The sequence below is a fragment of the Hippocampus zosterae genome, chromosome 17, assembly GCF_025434085.1.
Source record: "Hippocampus zosterae strain Florida chromosome 17, ASM2543408v3, whole genome shotgun sequence".
NCBI classification, from domain to species: domain Eukaryota; kingdom Metazoa; phylum Chordata; class Actinopteri; order Syngnathiformes; family Syngnathidae; genus Hippocampus; species Hippocampus zosterae.
The window spans coordinates 11,545,868-11,570,146 of NC_067467.1; the positions used below are offsets into that span (position 1 = coordinate 11,545,868).

The window sequence follows — 24,279 nt, forward strand, 5'->3', positions numbered from 1 at the left end:
TCTAACACCGCCGCGCGAACAAGTTACCCGTGTGCCGTTCCTAACGTTGAAATTTCGTACATCAGTACGGTTGTTTCATGTAGAAACATGATTGTTTTACATCCACAGAGGGTGCATTGTCGAGCGCCATCGCATTCACATTATCACGGTGAAAGCCATTAGCCTTGATTTCACTGCGCCTCTTCTAGGTGCGAGTCATAAATGTCCTACTTCCATGTTTTCTGGATCACACACAACATAGGAATCCGCCCCCCCCCCCGACCCCCGCCAAGTTTCAGCCCAGCCGGAGATGCTTATAATCAGTTAACCCTGCGAGTTCAGATCAGTTCAAAGTGATCCGTGCATTAAGTGGGAACCCAGACGGAGCTTCACGGAACGATCGTCAGATCTTGGAACATTCCGCCAAGAATGCAACAGCATTTGCTGAAAGAAACTCTGCCTCGATCGCTCCAGGAGGGGAGAAAACGCAGGTCTGGCCAAGCACTGGGTGTTCCAGCACACAGGCCATGGGATACACCTTTTTCCTGCGTCTACGACAGGTCAATCTTTGGGGGCTTACATAAATGTTCTTCCCCTCCCTTTTCCTGTTCATTTGACCCTCTCTTCCTTTCCGTGACCCTAAACGCCTCGCTACCACCCAGATACGCCTGGTTGCTAAAACCCAACTTGCAAAAACCCAAATGAGGTCTGCTGTCCTCATGACTCCAGACTCACCAGACATTAAGGCGGACTCCAAAATAGGCCAATTTGGCTCTGATCCTTTTCCACTCCAGCTTGTCTCAGTTGATCTGAAATGCATGTCATTGTTTGTTCCACTGGAAGGAAATTGGACACGTACTCGAGAAAAAAAAAACTTGTGTGCATTCTCAGTCAGCTGCTCCAGACACAAAAACAACATTGGACGCTTATGTAAAGTTCAACTGGTGGAGTTCAAGTTGCTCTTACCATCAAACTTAGCGTGTGTGGGAGTCGTCACAGTCCAGAGCTTTAACTTCCGTATGGTTCGGGCTGGAATCATGTGTGGTGAAATTGAGCTGACCAAGAGGAGGTCTCTGCAAAGTTGAATGTGATTTGTGATAATTGTGAGACCAAGCTCTACGAGCGCACTCTAATGTCCGTCTCTGTGGCTTCAAACGGAAGCCAAGTCTGATCTTTTGGTTTTTCAATCATTTGTACTTTCATTGTACAGTGAAACTCTTCTACAACGAAACCTACATGGGCGAAAATACCCCCTAGTCTGAAAAAAATGTTCATGCATTAACACCATTCCCACTTTCCTGCCCCCCATACAACGGGGGAAAAAAAACCCTGTTGTGTTATACGCAATATTTTTCTCTGTTCTTGCATCGCGACGAGATTCACTAAAACGAAGTCTAATCCAACAGTGACCTCTACTGCTTCATTCAGAAACGGCAACAGCAACCACCACACTGCTTTACACATACGCAGGAGTCCAGGAAGTATTTGTTATTTTTAGTTTTAGGCGCAGCAAGAACGTTTCATTGCTAAAATTGCTACAAAACGGACCTTAGGCTGTCAAGCAGCTAAGACAAGAAGAGCTCTGACGCTGGAAGAGAGCATAAAAGTGATCAAAACGAAAGATGGAGGAAACAAAATAAAAGACATTATCTAAGAAATTGATTTAAGTGAAAGTCAAGTCAAGTCAAGTCAACAGTATTTATAGAGCACTTTCAAACAGCCATCGCTGCATACAAAGTGCTGTACATGGAGCAATTTAACATGCACAAAGTGAATGTGAATGCTGATCGTAAATTTCACAATTTCTTTCCCTTTTTTTCTTTCTACACTGACTATATGACTTGTCAAATAAGTGTATGCTCATACTTATGCACTATTGGAATAAAAACAAAGAGTACACATACGTTTGTGTGTGTGTGTGTGTGTTTACATCTGAGATCAAATATGCTATATTTGCTACAGTGAAAAACCCCATGTTGTGAAAGATTTCTTGATGCAAACATGATTTCGTTGTAGAGGAGTTTCACTGTAACACATCCAGAACCTCCATAAGTGGTACATGGAATGCGCTTTTAGAGGCAAAAGGTTCATTTCACCCGGGATCGGTCACCGATCAACCAATCAAAGCCCTATAGCGAAATATGACTATCACTAAAGTAAGCCATGCGATGGACCACAAGATAGTCCTGGCTTTATTGCTTTGTGTGGCTACTCAAGCTCCAAGTAAACACCCACAGCTTTGACAATGACACTTTCCTGCCAAGTATTTGCAATGAAGGTAAACCGGGTCATTTTGTCAAGAAAGAGCGAGACTTGGCCAAGAAACCACAAAGAGGTTGTATTCAATAAAACGACTCCGCTCCACTTAACCACAGAAAGTGGGCTGCGGAGACAAAATAGGCAGTCGCAAACAGCGAAAGCCGGGTCTTGAATGTAACGGGAAGCTGTCCTCCCGATGAAAAGCGCAAACAACTCCGAACCGGGATGGCCGTGCGTCATCACCCCACAGACCGCACGCTTTTTAAATGGGTGGTTTTTGCACAACATGGCAACAAGTGCGGACTGTGGCCACCCGTGTGAGCTAGCTACACTGTGGAGCCAGTGTCTGATAACTAAATGCACTAATTTATCCCCCAAGTGGGTCCGTGACGAAGACTGAGCACATTCGGTAAGTGGAACAAACAAATATACGGCAGCACCGTGCGCAGGTCCGGGCCGAGCGCAAAGGGTGCTGTCAAAGTCACTCGTGTAGAACAAGAAAGTATTCAGGTGGGATGCACTGTAGGAAAGCTTTGTGGGAGGTTTTGAAGGACGCAGAGTGAGAGGAGAACCAAGAAGTCAGCTGAATAAACCACTAGGGAGGGATTGTTAAATCAACTAGCTTGTGCCAGCGAGCATTACATCGTTGACGGTCATGTGGGGAATACATTCGTTTTCAAAGCCTTGCAGGTGGAACCAACTGCACCGTACGGTCCTTAATTCTCTGAAGCCTCACAACACATTCAGGAAGAAACAGAAACAACATGTAATAAATGAACCGTCAAGGCTCGAAATAAGCAATTTTGCAGTGCCGTTTGCGAGTCAAAATGCGCATTTTTGTATCTCAATCCAACACACTGAGACCCAAAACTGTGAATGGGCATTTGTCGGGTAAACGCGGAGATGCCAACTCGTTACGGCTGGAAACACGTGATTGAGTCAAACATCTACTATCCATTTTCCGATCCGCTTTATCCTCACAAGGCTGGCTGGGTGTGCTGGAGCCTATGCCAGCAGTCTTCGGACAGTAGGCCGGCAGGCACACAGAGACAAACAACCATCCGCGCTCACACTCACACCTAGGGACAATTTAGAGCACTGGTATCACACCCAAGGCCCGGGGGCCAGATCTGGCCCATCACATCATTTTATGTGGCCCGTGAAAGTAAATCAAACAGGTCAACTTTCATGATGCTTGCTAAAATCTCGACTAAAATTTAAAATTGTCATGTAATAAATAAGAGACGTATTTAAGCATTTTCTTATAACCAAACCGCTCATTAAAGTAACTTAAACGATAATTGAATAAACTGTTATTATTGACTTTTTTTATTTGGTTTCAGTCATAACGGCCCTCCAAGGGAAACGATAACTAAAAGGTGGCCCAGGACAAAAATGAGTTTGACACCCCTGATTTAGAGTGTTCCATTAACCTGCCATGCATGTTTTTGGAATGTGTGAGGAAACCCGAGTACCCGGAGAAAACCAGCAGGCACGAGGCAGAACATGCAAACTCTATACAGAGAGGCCGGAGCCGGAATCGAACCCTGCACCTCTGCACTGTGAGGCGGTCGAGATAATCAGTCGGCCACTTCTTGAGTCGAACAGTTCCAAAGAAAATGTCAGAACAGTGCGAGATTTGGGAGGTGGGGAGGCACAGCTGGCCCCGTGGCTCCCTCATAACAGATCGGAGAAGAGCACCCATCTTATGCGTGAGGCTGTCTGCGCCAAATTGAAGCATATTGCCGCAACGTACATGCGTTGTACAGTTCACATGAGTCATCGCAGCTAATCCCACCGAGGCTACATAAGCCGACCCGCGGCCAGTAAAGAGTGATTCAAGATAAAATGTCAAGGATGATGTGAAGTCAGTAAGTCCATCTTGATGATTGTGAAGTTCTCTTGCTGGCGAACAGATTGAGTAGGAGGAATAGCTGCGGCCCTGGGTACCCTTTTAGCTATTTTTCAGCTTTTGTCTGGCACTTTGTCCCCACTCAACACACAGACATTTTCCCTCTTAGCATCCAGTCCAACGACTGCACTCACATTTTGTTCTTTCCACACACTTGTCAGCGACGTTGCGCAATGTCAGGAATTTTTCAGAGTTGGAAATTGTCCTTGGGAATGAACAGATCAGAAATGTACTGAAATAGTGAAAATACTTTTTTTCCCAATTTTGCCATGTCTGTCTGTCCTTTTGCGAGGTGTCCCTATTAAATTTTGACCCTCATCATCGCGCCAATTCATCACCCTTTTCGCTCTTTCCTCCTTTCTCTTCTAGCGCTACGCTTTTCACTTCTTTTCTCTCTTTCACTCTCTCTCTTTTCTATCAGTCTCTCAATCTCTCTCTGTTACTCTCTCTCACAATCACTTGCGCTTTCAGTCTCTCATTCCCTCCATAGCCCCGATCTCCCTCTACCACTCCCACACTCTACCTCCTCATTTCTCTCTCTCTCTCTCTTCTCTCGCTCACTCTCCCTCTGTCCCGCAGTCTGTCGGACTCTGTTTTCCACTCCCCACCCCCTCCCGCCCAGAAGACCCTCTCCCTCTGAGCAACCAACTTCGCTGCGGGTGCATGCGGGGGTGTGCGAGTGGGTGCAATGAAAGAGGAGCCGATTGCGCTCGTGCCACCAGATTACCAAACGACGACGGTGCAGCGGGCGGGACGGCGCGCCCGCACGTTCCCTTTACAGCTGCGGGCCTCGAGTCAGCTAGCACGCATGGCTGCAAACACAGCGCCATATGTCCGTCTGGTTTAGCGCTTACGTGTGTCACCTCCGGAGGCCATGCCGGCGGCCCCCGCAGCACAATGACAGCTTTGTACCCCGCCGCCATACCTCTCGTTAGTGTTACACCCTGCAGCTCCGCAAGCCGTCAGCACGCGGGACTTGGGTCTGGCTGGTGGAAAAACAAAAAGTGCGGTTTCCCTATCCCACCTGCGCCGAGCAGGAAACTTGGCGATCTGATAGCTTTTCGAGCGCCAGACAGCTTGGCCTTGTTTTGAAGCAACGTGCAATGAACCCCCACTATATCGCGGTTCTTCGTCTACACACTTGCACAGATTTTTTTTAACTCAAGAGAAAAGCAGAGTATGCTTCTAAGTAACAATGTATGCGTTGTTTGTATGTGTTGCTGCTCCATAGGTGGTAAGTAGCCGTTGTTTCAAGTTTTATCATTACCATAACTTCCATTTTCTATTACATTGGATTTCCTTTTGCTTTCTGTCATCTTTAAAGTAAATTTCAATTGGGAGCAGCTAAAAAAAAAACTTCAGAGAACTGGTGAAGGTGGATCACACTCAACAACTTTTGCCATCAGCCAACTTGTGTCTATCAAAGAAAGTAATTGAGTTGTCATATTGTGAGGGAAAAGTGTTGAAGTTTTATGAGACAAAAAGAATTATTTCACTTTAATAAAATCTTGCTTCACCCCCCCCAAAAAGTCCTAATTATTTGGAATAAAGCCATCATATTAGGTATGGGGGAAAGTCTGAATTTGACAGGAAAGTGATCATTTTACTGTAAGAAATTTGGAATATGAAAAAAAAATTTTATGAGATATTTGCAATTTACACAGGAAACAGGTGGAAGGTTATATAATACATTTGTAGTACTACACAACAAATTTAAATGTAAATTTGTATCACCATGATGAAAACAATTTTCCAGAGTGAAATCACAATATTTCAAGAAAAAAAGGTTTATGTTTACAACAATAAAATTGGAGTACTATGAAAAAAATGTTATTTTATGGAATAAACCAGATAAAAAGATTAAATCGTGTAAGAGTCATGATTTAACTGGAATAAAATTCCAAGGAAAGGTTTTATGGACATGTGTTGCAAATGTAAAGCTGTTTTTCGGAATGGAGAAAAAAAGGTCCTAATTTCTTGGTTTTGTATTCTGTTGAGGAAATATCAGCATCATTTCATTGAATAAATGTTTAACACCACAACCAACAACAACAACAAGTCATCATTTATGAGAATAAAGTGGCCGTTTAACGAGAGAACAAGAACATTTACAGACTAAATCAGATTAATATTCCAATACAATACAATTCTTTATTTATATAGAGCTTTCACAACAGCTGCAGCTGTAACAAAGCGTTTTTCAGAACAGTTAACATCCATCCATCCATCTATCCATTTTCCGATCCGTTTTATGCTTCCAAAATAGTCACAATATGACAGAATCGTTTGTTATTAGAACAAAGTGTAATTAATGCACAATTTTTGTTTGGGCTCTTTGTTCTAAATTATTATTTTCATTTTGTCAATTCAGGATGTTGGCACACCCCACAAAAATACCTGTTGAGCACCAATCCATAATTCTCCTGTGAAGCAGATTCTCAGAAAGTTAAATGAAATAACCAAATCATTGTTTGAAAACCAAACCATTCTTAAGGATTAAATGCAAATGTCTTGTACTTCAAAGTTAAATACAACTAAACCAAACGTACTTAATGTGGTTCTACCATTATTTTCTTGGACTCTGAAGATACCCTTCATTCATGCTCATATGTTTGATTGTAATTAATGTTTTTAAATGTTTTGTTTTACCCTTGGGAGGATAAGCAGCTCACTAAATGCATGGATGGATGACGAATGTATTTAGTTTGGGGATTATTATGATGCATAATGTCTATGCATAAATTATGCATAGATTGGAACCACTCATTGATCTAGCAGCACCTAAATAAATACAATAACATAACACTCGCAATGATTATGGTAATAATAATAATAATAATAATAATACATTTTATTTGAAAGCACGTTTCATCAAACTCAAAGACATTTTACAAGAGCTTAAAACACAGGATAAAAAGATGAACTTAAAACAAGCATACATAATTTACAAAAGCACATTTAGATGAACAAAAAGCAAAATGGGTAAAAGTAGTAATGGTGATTATGATGTTGCAGATGTTGTATCATGGGCTGATCGCAAGTGTGATTCCCATAAGGTAGTTGACGTTGTTATCACATGTGGTGCATCGGTCAACCCACGAGTTGCATTCACGATACTCACCCAGGGTGAGTGTTAAGTCAAAATTGACTGTCATCTATTCGCAATATTTTGACGACAGAGAGCATATTGTTATCACTATTATATTCTGTGCCATACCTTGGTTGTCTTCGTCCATACTTGCAGACTGCGATTCAGGACCCCTGCTGACAGAAACTTCCGGCCCACAAATAAGCTTTGACTTTACAGCTCCAAAGCGCGTCCTGATTCCCCGCCGGCCGGCAAAGCGTCAGACGCACAGCTCGTCTCGCGGGTAGCTTCTCTTTTGGGGGAATATGCTCGCCATTTGGGCTTCGACCACCTTCCGGTCCACCCCCTTTCGACCGAGAACGATGCGTTTTAGGAGGCGGCGGCGCGGAATAAGGAAGCTGCGGTCCCCCTCGGTCAATCGCGGAGAGTGTTGGCGTTACTCAAGTACGGCTGCTCTTCTCCAATGGTAACGGGAAGCTAAAGCCGTTAAGTTACACTCGACCCACAGAACAAACCCAGAAAAATGATTTATTTCAAAGTAAAAGTATTACTAGAATGGTGGAACAGGGCTCGTCGATAACCTTTTCTTTTCTTTTGAAATCTAAAACCGGAATGTGTTGCGTTTTTACGTTTCATCGTATTTGAGTTCTGCCTCGGACACAAACTGCGATGGGTTATCGAAGATGAATCTCACGTGACATACAAATAGACTCACGAAATACTGTTTGAAAACGAAGAATTGTTATATTTTAATGAGTACATGGAATGAAAAGAACATTTTTGCCTCGTAATATGTTTAAAGGAGTCAAGGCAATGTTTATTGAGAGTTGCGTCCAGGGACTGTCAGCCTTTTATATACGCCCACCCATGATCTACCCATTTCCTCTAGTACTTCTCCTCATTTGAGGTGAGAAATGTTGAATGATGGATTTTTTTATCTTGTGGAAATTTGAGGAATGTTACAAATATGAGCCAATTATAGAGATGTGGAAGTTTTAAAACATGAAAAAAATTGAATGAAAGAATCCATCCATCCATTTTAAGCTATCTGGGTCACAAATGAGCTGGAGCAGGAATCACCAACCTTTTTGAAACTGAGATCTATTTCTTGGGTACTGATTAATGAGAAAACTGACCAGTTTCATACCCATTTCAGCTCAAATTACCCATAGTGACATGCTTTAATTATGAGGATGGCACTGATCATGTGAATGATTTCTGACAAAATTTAGGAAACATACTGTACATATAAATAAGTAATACTTTACTACAATACTGGGAGTGTTTACATTTCCAAATGATCACTTCTATAACATTACTGGAAAATCCCCAATGAGCTATTTTAGAGCAAGCCCGTAGGCTACTCATGTGTTCCTTGGGGGAAAGCACCGTTGGTGATCCCTCATCCAGAGCCTATCCCAGCTGATTTTGCCACAGCCTGGACTAGTCGTAGTTAGGTAATCATGGAGAATTATCAGGTGTGGAAATCATGGAATGGAAAACACACGTACACACAAATGGAGCTTGAGTGTGTTTCTCCAACACACATGGTTACGATTATTGCATTCCTGCCTCCCTCCTCATGGAGAGGAAGGGGGGAGTGCACCCACTTCCTGTGCATATTAGTATTCCAATGGTCAAGCTTGAACAGCTGTTTTAACTGCGCTCATGTACCGTATATATTCTTGCAAATACAGGCTTCTAAACAAATAACCAGACATGACGTAAACTACTTGACTGTGGTTTCCTGTTTTATCCATCCATCCATCCATCCATTTTCTGATGCGCTTTATCCTCACAAGGGTCGCAGGAGGTGCTGGAGCCTATCCCAGCTGTCTTCGGAACCGGTTGCCAGCCGATTGCAGGGCATACAGAGACGAACAACCATCTGCGCTCACACTCACACCAAGGGACAATTGAGAGTGTTCAATCAGCCTGTCAGGCATGTTTTTGGAATGTGGGAGGAAACTGGAGTACCCAGAGAAAACCCATGCAGGCCCACGGAGAACATGCAAACTCCAAACAGGAATGCCGGAGCCAGGATCGAACACTCGAACTCTGCACTTTGCGGAGGACGCGCTAACCACTGGACCACCGGGCCGAATTTTCTGTTTTACTTCAAGTAAAATGTGAATTAATTCTTCATGATTTGAGTCAGGCCCTGCGATTGTCTGGCTCCACACAGGAAGGCCGGATTCTAATCCAGAACCTCTCATTGTACTGTAGTATCTGTGACCTGGGCTGGTGAGTGATGGGGGTGCCAGCGAATAAGTGTATAGAGTTGGCTGGCTGTTAACTGGCTAAGTGCGCTTGATGTCAGTTGTGGCTGTGCCTGAATGTGCTTGTTACAAGTTTATTTTGTTACTGTTTGTTCAATAAAGGAATTGAAAGTGCACCAGAGGTGACTTGACCGCCTGTGGAGGGATTACAGTTCATTTCTCCTCGCAATGGTAGTCTCTATTAAATTAGTTGACAACGTTTACAATACATTAGACGTGTAGTTCGTGTAACATTAGTTGATGAGAAATTATCACCGCCAAGCTTCGTGGCATACATTTTGCAGCAAAATCATGTCAAAAATTCATAATATTCAATTAGACATGTATGATTTCAAAATATGAGAGACAGTGAAAAGTGGGAAGACAGTATGGAGTGTACAACACCTACTGTGACAATCTGCATATCCACCCAAAAATGCTTGTAACTGCCGCTATATGCCACAAGATGGCATCAAATCTCTTTTTTCTATTAGACACAGCTATGGCCTGAATATATGAAACTCCTTCCCTCGCTTCAACAGAGTTGCTTGGCCCAAAATTACCACGAGGCAACATGTTGAAAGTGAACCCAACATTATTGATCGTGTATTACACACAATTTGGCCTGAGCACAAGAACAGTGAAGATAGGATATTTTTTTTCAGCCAATAATGGAGGATACCCCCTACAACCCCGCAAGAAAGAGTGAACAGGCAAATTGGCAAAAACTGTACTGTGAAAATGTGTGCATTCACTGTGCAGTGAAAGAGAACACCACATTAACTGAATATTAAGCGACAGCATTCACACCGCAAAACAAAGCCACTAAGTGATGTGATAAAATGTGTGTGGGTTTTGGTTTGTGTTTTTGGGGAGAGGGGGTGGGAGGGGGCAACCACAGACCCCTCACCATACCCCCGAGGAAGCACACGTCTGGCAGATTAGGCCGAGCGTCGCGGGGGAAACGTCTGCGGTTCTCCTGACCGACTTCACGTGACCTGATTGAGCAGTCGTATTACTTCATATGCTCCAGTCGCTGGCGATACCCAGAGGGGCATTGGAGCACCCCCCCCCCACCCCCAGAGCCCAACTGCAGACACAGTTAAGGGAAATCCTTGCATCTTTTAACCCTTCCCACAATAATGATGTGCCCATTATGTGTTAGTGTTTACTCGAAGGCTTTTTCAAAGTGGTGTGATTCAGTTAAATACGCGACATGTAATTTGCTGCCGCCATCTTGCTCCGTAGTGCTTAAAGCTCACTCGTACGTAAGACAAGGCAAAAAAAATAAAATCTGCTGGCTCATGGACTTATAAAGTTGGGGCACTTGTGAGTCAAAGTAGCACAATGGCTCAATGTAGGCAAACTGTACGACATGTCATGTCAGTTGTTAATTTTAGTTGATGCTCCCCGCCGACCTCTCCAAAAAAATAAATAAATAAATAAACGGACCACGCCATTTCTGTCACAAAATTCTGCATTCAGCGGATCTGAATGGATTAAAAATGTAGTTTGCACCCAACAGTGACTGATTTTTATCTGTGTAGGCTAGTTTCGAAGGTTCCACATCATAAGGATGTGAGCAGCTTTCTTTCGCAAATCCTCAGCATGGCGAAAGGTGGTCCCAACCTTGGCTGATGGCATGTTTGCAACGGGTGACGGGAAGCAGACAGTTGACAGGATATCCTACTTTGGCTCAGCATTCTTTCGAACACTTTTTTGTGTGACTCTAATATAATATGGTTGCCAGCAACTTGCAGGAACCGTTGATATTTTTTTTCTTTTTTAATAAACAGCGCCGACATTCCGAACATTTGTTTCATATTTGAATGTTGTTGCTGGTTTTTGTTTTTGCCTTGCAAATAAGCCCGCTCATCCCCATTTTTCCACCTCCTTCTCCTCCTTTGATTTGCTTTTGAGGTCGGCTCTTCTCGCCACCTCATTACATCGCTTTTCACACTTTCGCATCTGCCAGTCAACAGCAGTTGGACTGAAGGCGTATTGCAAATGTGGTTAACTCTATAATCCAAGAACAGCTTCAAAAGACATGAGAAAAAAACATTCTTTGTAACCCCCCGCCCCCTTGACTTGTTCAGCAAATATAGATTTGAGGTCATTGGCCACCGCCTTGATAAAATTGTCAAGAAATTAATATTAATTATATTTGACCTTTGACAAAATGGATTGACAAAGCAGTTTTGGTAAAAGTGATTCAGAAATATTTTTAAAACCAAATCACTCGCGGCCCGGTGGTCGACTGGTTAGCGCAGAGGTTGACAAACTACGGCCCGCGGGCCGAATCTGGCCCGTTGGTCTTTTTAATCCGGCCCGCCGAAGGTTGGTCCACAATTAAGGTTCGATGTGAATGATTGCATTCATTTCAATTGAACTTGTAATGACAGGCATTTCCCCGCCAGGTGGCGCATTGACTTGAAGTTGCAGAACACGGGAGGTGGGGGGACCACCTAGTACCTCTGTATCCCTCTACTTCTACTGGTCTGATCACAACCCATGTGCAGCAATGCACAGGCTAAAATAGGTCATCAACAACACTGTTGTCATTTCAAAAATGTATATTAATACAGTACTTTCATGCTTTTGTTCTGTTTATGTTTGATATGGACTGTCAACAAATGCAGTTTTTTTATTTTAATGTACCATAGCTTGTGCTGACCTGGCCCTTCTGTCAAATTTTAAAAGTCAATGCGGCCCCCGAGCCAAAAAGTTTGCCCACCCCTGGGTTAGCGTGTCGACCTCACAGTACAGAGGTACCGGGTTTGATTCCACCTCCAGCCTTCCTGCGGAGAGTTTGCGTGTTCTCCCCATGCCTGCATGGGTTTTCTCCGGGTACTCCGGTTTCCTCACACATTCCAAAGACCTGCACGGCATGCTGATTGAACACTCAAAATCGCCCCTACAGCGCGGATGGTTGTTCGTCTGTGTGTGCCCTGCAATTGGCTGACAACCGGTTCAGGGTGTCCCCCCACCTACTGCCCCATGACACCTGGGATATGCCCCAGCACTCCCCCGACCCTTGTGGGGATAAAGCGGATCAGAAAATGGATGGATGGATGGACACCAAATCAAGTATGATTTGGTTGATTTGTCTTTCTTGTAATTCTTCAAACGTTTTGTTTTATCTTTTTACCTTTTCAGGGACAGCTTATCATGTTATCAGGTTACAGAATGCATGAAAGGGTTAAATACTCACAATTATGCTCAAATGTGTTTCCAAAAATACAACGGGCCACTCTGTTATCCAAACTTTATATAAGCATAACTTTATATTCAGCTGTAACTGGATTCAGCTGTCTCCGGACTCATTTTACTTGAAAAAAAGACTTCTTTTTTAAATACACGGCTACGTTCTCAATCAGTTTGCATAGTAGCTACCACAGCTAACATGATAGTTTGTGACCTGTCTTTCTCAAAAACGTACGCAAAAGACACAAACTAAAAGTTTCATTTTTCAAAGATGTTGGTTCACAATTGACCCCTTTGGTTAAAATCAGCAGCCCACGCAAACTGCTGTCACTCAATCCCAGAGCTGTCTGTGGTGCTGAAAACGCTCACACATTTGTAAGAAAGGCGGTGACTTTTTTTTTTAACCTCTCTCATTACTGCCTTCCTGTCACTTTCAGATCAATATTATTGGTTAAACTATTTACTATAAATAGCCTTGTACTGTGCCAGATTGTAATCCTGATGCTGTAGCGGGGCCATTGTGTTGCCACACCGTAGATTGTGAGGTCACAAGCTTGATAAAGAACATTCTGTGCACCTTGGGGGGGGGGGGGGGGGGGGGGGAGCAAGGCAATTAGTAAAAGTACAGAGGAGGCAAATTAAGAAAAGCTTGGGCGCAATAAGATGTGTACTGTATTGCTGAACTATTTTCACATTCAAGTACAGTAGATTTATTCAGGTCAGGTTTCCTGAAGAATTGATTCTTGGAGTGGATTAGATACAGCGTAGATGTGATAAGGCAGCGAGGGTGAATTGATTTGACTCGAAAAGATGGAGAAAAAGAACATTTTACCCGTAAAACATAGAAATGATTGACAATCAATCAAATTTGCTTTCATTGTTCAATGACTCTTTTCAAATGCAGATATTGACAAATTTATAAAGACATTTGTTTATTTCATAAAATATCTCCTGACAGTTTCAGTTTGAGTGACCATTTTTATACAACAGAAGGTGTTTGACTGCTACCTCAGAGTTTAAAATAATCAAATAGCTCAGATGTCTTGTTTTCTTAAATAGAACTATATTTCAAATACTCAGTTTTTTGATTTGCCAGCCACAATGGACTCTCTTATATTGACCATTAGAAAAGCGTTACGTCGCGCGATATGCACAAAGTCGTGTTGAGGTGGCGTATTTTAAAAGGGGAGGTTTGCGCTCTTGTGGGCGTGAGCAAAGCCAACATTAGTCGCCAGCAACCACAACGGCTCTCGTCATTCCACTCACCGGCGGAATGTGTGGACTTGCACACAGCACATCTCCCGGCAGTGGCTTTTGTCTCCTATCTGTGAGATGCCAAAGGCTAAACTGGCTTTCATCTTCTTTATTCCACTCCCCCTATTTTTCTGAGGGTACAAACGGCAGTCAGTCATAAGGCTAGTAAATATAACCCAAAATGAGGGTAGTTCGAGCGTGTTTTTTTTTTCTCCCCCCCCCTCCCTCCCTTGTGGTTTCTTTCTGACTTTCGGGTTGAGTGAACGCTGGCGCATTTTTGCTGACGCTGCTCAACCTGTATTGTTTTGTGTTTTTCTGTTATTTTAAAGTGTCCTTGGGTGTCTTGAAAGGCGCTTATAAATAAAATGTATTATTATTATTATTTATCCTTCAAATATAGAAATGCCGCATGTGTGCATGCATGCCAGCCTCCTTTCTACCATAAGTATGTTGAAAAAAATTTCCTCTGGCAAATCCCTGAGAAATAAATCCTCTTTTTTTCCTCAGTGAGCGGGGAGGGGAAGGAAAGGGAGAGAAGGCTTGTCTGTCACTAAGAGAAATGTGGTTGCCGCGGCAACATGGGATTTTTTTTTTTGGGGGGGGGGGTTATTTTGTTTTTTACACCGCAGCCTGGCATCAGGAGCGACTAGTTCGGAAGTTTGCTGGCAACATTTTGTGCCCGCTGAGGATGGCACAAGTTGGGAGTGATTCTTTTCTAAACATGCATTTGGGATGAGTACGCTCTCAAACAGGGTTGAGTAAAGGTTTGTAGTCAAGGGCCACATTGGATTTTGACAAAGGACTGATTAGGTCAAGAGTCACTTGTTTGTCATGTGCGTAATGAGGACACAACGCCAAGAGTAAGCAAAGTTTGCAGATTCATTCTTTTTGTTGTTGTTGTAATGGCAAAAATAATTCAAAAAGTTTTATGTGACAAATAACATTTAAAAAGGCAATGATGCTATTTGGCCAGTAAGATAAATTGTTGAGGTAAATATCGCAGTTAAACGTAATCTACTGCTGCCCCCGTGTGGACAAATCTGTTATTACAGCGTATTCAGTCGCAGAGCAGCTCAGACTTCCCATGAGCAAATAGGTTATTTTAGTCATAAATATTACAAAACAAAAGTGCATTACTAGGGCTGGGTACCGATACAGATTTCCCAAATCGATTTGAATCAATTCACGCTCTGTAGAAAATATGAAATAGCTCCTGGAAACTGTGGAAAACGAATTAAACAAATTAAAAAACGAGTTCGACAGAAATGAATTATCACTTAACTTGAAAAAAACAAAGTTAATAGTTTTTGGCACGAGACCAATCAAATACCAATTTAAAATTAAGGCAAACTCAATTGAAATAGAACGATCTTATGAAAATAAATTTATTGGATTAGATGCAAAATTATGCTGGAAGCTACATATAGATAACGTTAAAAGAAAAATATCCAAAACCATGGGGATCCTCCGTAAAACTAAGGATGTGTTGAATAGGACATCTTTGTATACATTATATTCTTCATTATTACTTCCATATATGACCTATTGCGGAGAAATACAGTATGGGGAAACGCCAGTAAAACAAACACACTTCCTGTTCTAAAACTACCAAAAAAAGCAATCAGAATAATCACTAGATCCAAATATACGGAACCCACAATTCCACAATACGATGAAATTTTATGACCTGGACGACTTCTAAATCGCCCAATTAATGTACAAAGCACACAATAATCTCCTTTGCCAAAACATCCAGAAACTCTTCGAAATTCGAGAAACTGTTATAATTTAAGGGGTACTGACCTACACAAAAAATCATAAACATGAAGTAACATCAAGCAAAGGAGTGTATCTGTAACAGGTGTCAATTTGTGGAAGAATTTTGGAACTGACCTTAAAATGAGTAACTCGCTTGCTGAGTTCAAAAACAAATTCAAGAGAGTAGTACAAGAAAATTATATAATTCAGAATTAACTTGATAAAATTTGATACATTTGTAAAATACAGAAATACATCAGAATTATATTGATAAATGAGTTGAACAGTAGTATCTGTTATGAATGAGAGAAAATCGGCATATAAAGGGGTTGGTTATATGAGTATGTACAAATAAATCGAAAGTTGTATCATTAGATAAGTACAGTACACACATGCACTTGGTGATATGTAGACTTTTATCGGTATTGAAAAATGATTAATTCACATAATATATAACAAGGTGTAGGACTGGATAAGTTTTTTACTTCTTCCTGTCATGTTCCTGTCCTGGGCCTGGCCAGCAGGTGGCAGACTTTCTGGCTGCACACCTGCTGCCAATCTTTCAATCAAGGAACTGTGTATTTAAGACCCAACAATCTGTCTGCTGGTTGTCGGGATATTGTTTATGCCTTGATGCTTCCTTGCCCATAGACTATCTTGTTGCTATAGATCTCGTCGTGTTTCGCTTTTGAACTCTCAGTACCAAAGGTTTTGTGAGTATTGGATTTTACTTTTCTTTGAATTGGCCTTCTCTTGCGTAGTGATGGGTCCATGAGGCCTCATGAGGCGTGTCGACACACTGACACGCTGTGTTGATACTGTGCTGATACTGTGTCACTGACCACTGCCACCTGCTGGACCTTCAAGATCCCTGCATCCAACCCACTCAACAGACTGAACTGACTGATAATTTTTTTGTATATTGAACATATAAAATATACAATTCGGTAATAAATTGGCAAAAAGTGAAGGTAAGATATAAAAAAAGGAAAAGAAAATAGTCATCACAAATATGTGTTCAAAGGAGTAGAAAGAAGTAAAAAAACCCTAGAGTCCTACCCCTTCTTATATATGAATTGATCATTTTTCAAAATAGAAAAGAGAGTCTACATATCAACAAATGCTTTTACCCTTATGTATGCTGTACTTATACATTTTTACAACTTTAGGTTTGTATATACAGTACATACTCATTGGAGCACAAGTATATGTCGATTTTCTCATGTTCATAATGGATGCTACATTTCATTAATATATTAAATAATCTCATCAATGTATTCCTGATGTATTGCTATATTTCATGGGTGTATCGAATTTATTAGCTTAATTCTGATTTGTGTAGTTGTCTTGTACTACTCTCAAATTCATTTTTAATCTCAGCAAGAGAGTTACTCATTTTACTGGTCCGTTTCAGAATCATTCCACAGATTTACACCTATTACAGATACACTCCTTTGCGTGATGTTTGTTCGTGTTTTGGATTTTTCTGTATAGGTTAGTACCCCTTAAATTATGACAACTTTCTCGAATTTTAAAAAGCTTCTGGATGTTTTGGCAAAGGAGGTTATTGTGTGCTTTGTACATTAATTGGGCGATTTTGAAGTCAACCAGATCATGAGATTTCATTGTTTAATTTGATAAACAGTGGATTTGTGGGTTCCGTCTATTTGGAGCCAGTGATTGTTCCGATTGCTTTGTATTGTAGTTTTAAAACTGTGTTTTACTGGCATTTCCCCATATTTCCACACAATAGGTCAAATATGGAAGTAATAAAGGTGTGTACAAGGATTTCTTATCCAGCACATCCTTAGTTTTGGGAGGATCCCTATGGTTTGGGATATTTTTCTTTTATTATCTATTATGTAGCTGCCAGCACGGTTTTGCATCTACAACTGTTCCAAGACATTTTCATAAGGTCATTCATCGATTTGATGAAGTGTATACAATATCATTCACATCCATGCATTCATTTTGCAACATTCAATGTGTTCAAATAATGTGAAGATCATTTGAATGAAGATGCTTGTGGGCTTTGATTTCACATTTTTATTGAGAAAAATAAGATGCTCCAATGTTTTAAACTTCAGCCTGTTGCGTCTTTCACAAGCAATTTCTCCTGCTGTGAAGAACACACGCTCACAAGGGACGGATGTGGCTGGCGTACAAAGGAACTCCTTTGCGAGGTGGGAGAGGTTTGGGAAAGAAGTGTGTTGGTCCTTCCAGTACAGCTGCTTCCTGGAACCTTGATTGTCAAACATGGAGTGGAGAGTCAACCAATAATTACTGATTGTCAATTAATCATCAACATAGCAACCGTGAAAAGATGAGAACGTTTGTATACCTGGCGTAATACCGGGTGTATCGCGAACTTCATTCTCATGCTTGGCCCGATAATGCCTCAGCATGGCGGAGGTGCTTCTGTTGGTGTATGACAATTCGACTTGGCAAATTCGACATTTCACCTGTAATGAAATGTGAATAAGAAGTAACTAAGAGTTACCTTGAAATGTATTCGGATTAGAATGGTACAACACGTCAATAATCTGAGAGGCACTCGGCGACAAAAGGCGATTTGAATAAATAAATAAATAATACCTTATTCTCCAGGACATCAAAATGGTCCCACACGGCGGATGATTTGCGTCTCTGCTCCATAATCGGCAAGGCACGAACACGAAGTCTGCACTGACACGAGCTTCGACAAGCGAGCGTGAGTGAGGTCTGGCTTGTTTCGGCAGGTGTTCCTTATAAACACTGTGTGGCGGGCTTTTGCTGCGTCAACGCCCTCTGCACTGAGTCGACGCCCCCTGGACTAAGTGGCGCAGCCTGTACTGTGCCAAGCAGCCGATGCAGTCTAAACTGCACCGGTGCAGTTCACGTGTCAATTAGCAGCCTGGGCTGCGTCAACGCCCTCTGCACTGAGTCGACGCCCCCTGGACTAAGTGGCGCAGCCTGTACTGTGCCAAGCAGCCGATGCAGTCTAAACTGCACCGGTGCAGTTCACGTGTCAATTAGCAGCCTGGACTGTGTCAACGCAGCCGATGTGTCAATTAGCAGCCTGGACTGTGTTAACACAGTCGATGTGTCAATTAGCAGCCTGGACTGTGTTAACACAGTCGATGTGTCAATTAGCAGCCTGGACTGTGTCAACGCAGGTGTGTCAATTAGAAGCCTGGACTGTGTCAACGCAGTTCACGTGTCAATCACGTGACATAATGAGCCAGCACATGCATCGACACGTGGTTTGCTCTGTGAGCCCGGCGCATGTGTCAATGCATCGGTGTCGCTGGACCCATCACTATAATACACGCAAGAGTCTTGCGTGTATTTTGGATACATTGTTTTTGTTTGTCTTCGCGATCCTTATTTTCCTCCCTTGCCCTTTTGTGCAAGCGCTTTTTGTTGTTCGTTGTTTGTGCCCTCTGGCCCTTGTTTTGACCAGCGCTTTATGTTTCTACTTTGTCGGTGCGATTTTTTGTACATTACATATTTTTGCTTCGGAGACCTTGTCTGGCGTCTACACTTTTGGGTTCCAAAAAACTTGATTCGGTTAGACCGAATCGTGACACTTCCTACTCCTTTGAACATATAATTTGTGATGATTATTTTTTCCTTTTTATATCTTGCTCGCTTTCACTTTTTGCCAACATGTCGCACAATTGTATATTTTATAGGTTCAATAAACAAACAAAACAAACAAACAAGGGTCTGATTCAATTTACGATTCACTTTGATTGATTTTCGATTCGATTAAAAGGTTTTCACGCAGGACCAATTTTACTTTCATACGGACGATATTCTCACAAGGGGCAATGCTGCAAATCGTAGAAACTTTTAGCTCTTACTTTGTACATTTGTAAAAATATGAAAATTTACGTTAAGATTTGAACCCGATGCAGTTAGACTAATCGTGTATATTTTATTGAACATGACCCAATCAAAACAATCCATTTTAATCTATTCCAGCCACAAGGCAGGCCGTGTAAATAAAGTGTCAAAAACACAGTATCAGCTCGCGACATTCAAAGTTGTACTTTATTACTGTCTTTTTTTTTTGTTTTTTAATTCCAGACATCCCTTGAGGCTTGTTGGCGCTGTTTATGGTGCTTCCGCCACGTTGTTTTGACGGGCTATTCTCCCATGATGCGAGTTCTGTTGTCCATGAAGAAATGGGGAAAAAGACAGATTGAAAGGATCCATTTATGGTCTATAGAGTCGATATTAGATGATGAAAAAGGAATATTGAGTCAATTCATCTATTTCGTTTTCTGAACTCAGCCCTCTACAATACAGTATATTAATAAAGCCATTCTTTCATATTTCAAATTTGCACAGCTTTGTTCCAAGGATCCAAAGTTTCACTTTTTCTTTGGCTTTTCTATCGTTGTTTTTGAAAAAGGACTACTCAACAAAAAGTGATTTTGCTCATTTGACACTTCACTCCAACTCAATCTAACCCTGAACACTTCTTACAATTTTCAAGACAACGTTGTAGAAATTCCATTGTAGATTTAGTGGAAAGACAGGGACTGTTGCTTGGATTAATTTATTGCTTTCACAAATTCATTCATTTCCATCCGAACACACTCACACAAATAAAGGCGGCAGATAAAAGCATTTTCTGTCTTCCGTTGTGAAGACCATCTTCTTCCCCGCCGACCTGTACCGGCAAAGAGCAGAAATAACGTTGAGTGAGCTTGACGGCCTGGATGATCACAATGCCGTATTTCCTTTAAGACTGCAAAGTTTCCACTCGGGGAGCTGAGTTGAGGTAGCCAGCGTACTTCAAGACTCAATGCAACTTCCATTCAAATGTCCACACAAAAAGTCATGCTTGTGTTCACGATCAGCTACAATATTTGATTTCTGCTGTGGTCACAGCAGAACACATAAAAGTCAAAGGTCAGAGCCGAAGATAGAATGCTCACCAAAATGTCGGCATATTAGCCTTGGGGGTGACATTTCAGGACGAATCTAAAAGGCACTGTAACCTTGGTGCAGTTATCTGCTGAATGTTTCAGTTCTTTTCGCGCAACTTGCTGTTCAACATGTAGCCGAGCGGCAAAATGTACAAGGGTTTTAATACGAAGCCTTTCTGTGACTCTTCCAGTCTCGCTGATGAGTTTTTGGTGACCCTTAAGAGCTAAAGAGAAGTCTACAGGTTCATGAGCAGGGATGGGTAACTGGCAGCCTACAATATTTAAAAAAAATGGTTTTTGTTCCACAAACCCAAGAAATTCTTCAAAAAAACACTGAACAGTCAATGTATTTTGGGCAAGAAAAACTATAGGAAATGTGGGGGAAATCCTCCCTCAAACCAAAAATCTGCAAATATGTGAATACATGGGTGCAAAAGTGCGACGATGCAGGAGGCATGTATAGTTTTAGGTTGTAATATCACCAATCACCACTAGATGACAGACACATTTTTGTTGTGTTTATATTTTGGGGGGGAAATTGGAATGATAAGCAGGACAAACTCCCACAAAAAAAATTGAGTGAGAAAAAAAACGATGTTTTTGCACTTAATTTCGGATTCTTGTTCGGTAGTTTTGTGTCGTCTTTGAATGCAAATATTTACGCAACAGAGCAATTTATGCTGGTGAGAAAAACATTAATCACAGTATGTGATTAGTTTATTGTTTGCTGCAAAGCTTTTGTTGTTTTAGTGAATCGTTTACATATAGTATGCATTGAAAAATGCATGATCAAAAATGACGTCTTGTCCATATTTAAAATAGCATTTTTGTTCTACATCTGGTTAGGAGCTGCGTGGGCCCTTGTGGCTTCCAAGTAGCACTGAGCTCACTCAAGCATTTCGGTTGCTCATGGCTTTTCGAGATCTTTCTGTATTCGGGTTTCATCACTCTGGGACGGCCTAACAGCGGAAATCAGAGCAGCTACCTCTGTAGACATCTCAATTTGAGACTCATGTGTTTGCAAGTTGCATATTGCTCTGCCTTAGCCCGCTACCTTGATTATGGCCTGTTTGACGTTGTCGATCTCTGTCAACTTTAGGCCTGTGAAGCCCTTCGAGACACTTTTGAGCACTTTTAAAGGCTTCTCATTTCCAGTCAACTTGACTCTGTTGCAACTTGCAGATGACTTCATGCTCTTAAAACAGTAGCTACTTCCTTGTTAAAGCCTCATACTGTAGAACAGTTTTTCAACATCGGCTTTGGGTCATGATGTCAATACATCAACAGCAAGATGAAGAGGGCGATTTCAATTTGAATTCTAATTGATCCAGGACAGACATTTAATGGTTCATGGAAAGATCGAATACCATGTCCAAATGTTGCTGTTCAGCTCCTTGTTCGAGAACAGCAAGTTGCGCAAAAAGTATTGGGACTAAACAGTTAGACGCACAGAACACACATGCCAGAAACTGCCACTGCACTTTGGATTTCAAAAGTTTACAGAAAGTCAAATGAAGTTCACCTGTAACAAGAGAGGCACGCAGGTTTTCCCGCGTGTTTCCTGAAAGAATCACTGTTGGATACAGTTAAGATAAGATATCCTTTTATTTGTCCCACACTGGGGAAATTTACAGTTCAGTTGTATTTAACTTTTAAGTTGCTTTAGTTACATTTTTTTGTAACTACTGTTTCCACCACCACCCCCCACCCCCCCATATTTAAGTACAGGTTTAATGTTCGACCTGCATAATGTTACAGTGGCCGGTGTCACAGTGCATTTTAGGTTCCCCATGAAATTTCACCCAAAAGTCCAATATCCAAAACTTTTTTTAAAATAATGTATTTGTGTTGATAATGGATGATCATACTTTGACATCCAAAGAACAAAAGGCAGTGTCGCGCCAGAGGTGGGAAAAAAAAAAACGGAGCAGCTCCTGAATCTCAAACGGGATCCTTCGTCCCCACTCACAAGTCATCTCCAGGCACGCCACCGTGAGTGTCCTCCCCCAAAAGGCACTGGACTCGCGGCGTAAGGGCGAGAGGAAAGGTTGCCTGCTGCCTTGGTGACCCAGCTGGTGTCGAGCGCGTCCTCCTCCTCATCAGGAAGCTCGTCGTTCGGTGCAAGCAGAGTCATGGACGCCACCGTCAGTGGATCTCAATGTGGACCTGACAATACACGAGGAACGGGAAGGAAACTAAACATTTGAACTTTGTTTCCACCATTGTAACTCAAAACACTCACATCTTAAATGTCATTAATCCGTTACTGCCCACCATAAGACCAACAATGTCATGTTTATAATAACAAAACAGGCACTCTATGGTGTTATACTTCATAAAAACATAATTACACTAACGTAATTAAAGAGGATGTACAGATATTAAACACTTTGTGCATCATCATTTCATGTAATGTGCGGCTTGGGCAAAGCAAGAGCCAATATTAGATGTGATGGTATGATAACCGTGACCAATGTCACAGTAACACAGGAGTATAATTACAGCTCTAAAATCACCTTTTTTAAAGTTTGGGGGAAATAAAAGCAGTTTTCCCCATTCAACATCATGTATGTTATCCCATCCATCCATTTTCTAATCCGCTTCTGCTCATAAGGGTCGGAAGCCTACCTCATAAGGTAGGCTTGCTGGAGCCTATAACAGCTGTCTTCGGGCAGTAGGCGGCAGACACCCTGAACTGGTTGAGGTATTTTATTTGTAAACAAAATATTGAATATTTGGTACAGAACAAATGTGTACCATGTTCACTATATATAAGTATTTAAACTTGCAGAACAGCATTTGGAATTGTGTATTAGCATTAATCTGGTGAATTTGTGGAAGTCAAAGTCATACTGTTTGGTAAAACTCGCAACATATAACTCTGTGTTTTACGTGTAGTTTTACTGCAAATTTGCAAAGGGTTTTCTGCCATAGGAAATAGTATCCATAGAAATTGAAACGGTCCTGAGTCAAATTGTAACCAACATATGATTTACAACTTATTCATCCTACAGCAACTACTGTGACAGTCTTGAACATGATTCCCTTGCAAAAGAGATTCTGAATCTCAAAGGGGCTAATCCTGGCTAGCTAAAGGTAAAGAAAGACGAAACGAAGCAAAATCGTTCAAAAAAAGGTTAAAGCACTCTCGCAAAATACAGTTTGCATTTTTTAATCTTTGGTGGATACAAATGAATTAACTGTTTTCTGCTGTTGTGTCCACTTGACGTACCTGAAGTCTGACATTAAACATCATCGAAGCGACAAGATAGATGTAGGGGAATCGGATACGAAGTCGCCAGGCCAAATCGAAGAATATCAACAAAGTCCTGGTCAGGCCTTTGGAAAACACTCCGTAGGTGCGACCCGCGGTGCCCGAGAAGCGGAGCACCAAGTGAGACAGCCCCGTCATAGAGACCAACGAGTCAGCCCTCGGGGTTCACTCGACGGGCACGGGACGGAAAGAGGAGACTGCTCGGGAGCGACGATTCATGACTTATCCCGACGCCGAATGACACCTACGTGCAACTGTTGACACCGGCTTTGTTTGACTTGTGTTGGCAGCAGTGCTCCACCCTAACCGCTGCCTTTCTTTCTATTCCTCCTAAATAGTGTTGTTGTCATTCGGGGGGGAATGAAAGTGCTGAT

The 24,279-nt window shown here is 41.9% G+C and overlaps 2 protein-coding genes across 3 annotated transcripts in view; both read right to left on the bottom strand.

Annotated features, from left to right (window-relative positions):
- Positions 1-22,750, bottom strand: part of cyth3b (cytohesin 3b) — a 45,638-nt gene extending 22,888 nt beyond the window's left edge. Inside the window, exon 1 of one of the 2 annotated variants that reach the window (XM_052049548.1) lies at positions 22,601-22,750. In XM_052049548.1, coding sequence (XP_051905508.1) covers positions 22,601-22,607 — 7 coding nt within the window. In that variant the 5' untranslated portion in view covers positions 22,608-22,750. Of the gene's footprint in view, positions 1-7,367; positions 8,495-22,600 lie in introns of those variants that run through there. The other variant, XM_052049547.1, reaches the window with a different exon arrangement.
- On the bottom strand, positions 20,243-24,158 carry LOC127590127 (small integral membrane protein 10-like protein 2A). The gene is made up of 2 exons (XM_052049570.1): positions 23,864-24,158; positions 20,243-22,797 (listed from the first exon to the last, which is right to left on the bottom strand). The coding sequence occupies exons 1-2, from the start codon at positions 24,041-24,043 to the stop codon at positions 22,777-22,779; spliced, it is 201 nt and encodes a 66-aa protein (XP_051905530.1). The 5' UTR covers positions 24,044-24,158; the 3' UTR covers positions 20,243-22,776.
- Positions 24,159-24,279: the final 121 nt, after the last annotated feature.

Bases quoted from the DNA above. Each gene is read 5' to 3' on its own strand.
- LOC127590127 (XM_052049570.1), bottom strand. From the start codon at position 24,043: ATGACGGGGCTGTCTCACTTGGTGCTCCGCTTCTCGGGCACCGCGGGT. The intron at 22,798-23,863 runs GTACGTCAAGTG...GTGTATTGTCAG, and splicing joins TGTTTAATGTCAGACTTCAG to GTCCACATTGAGATCCACTG.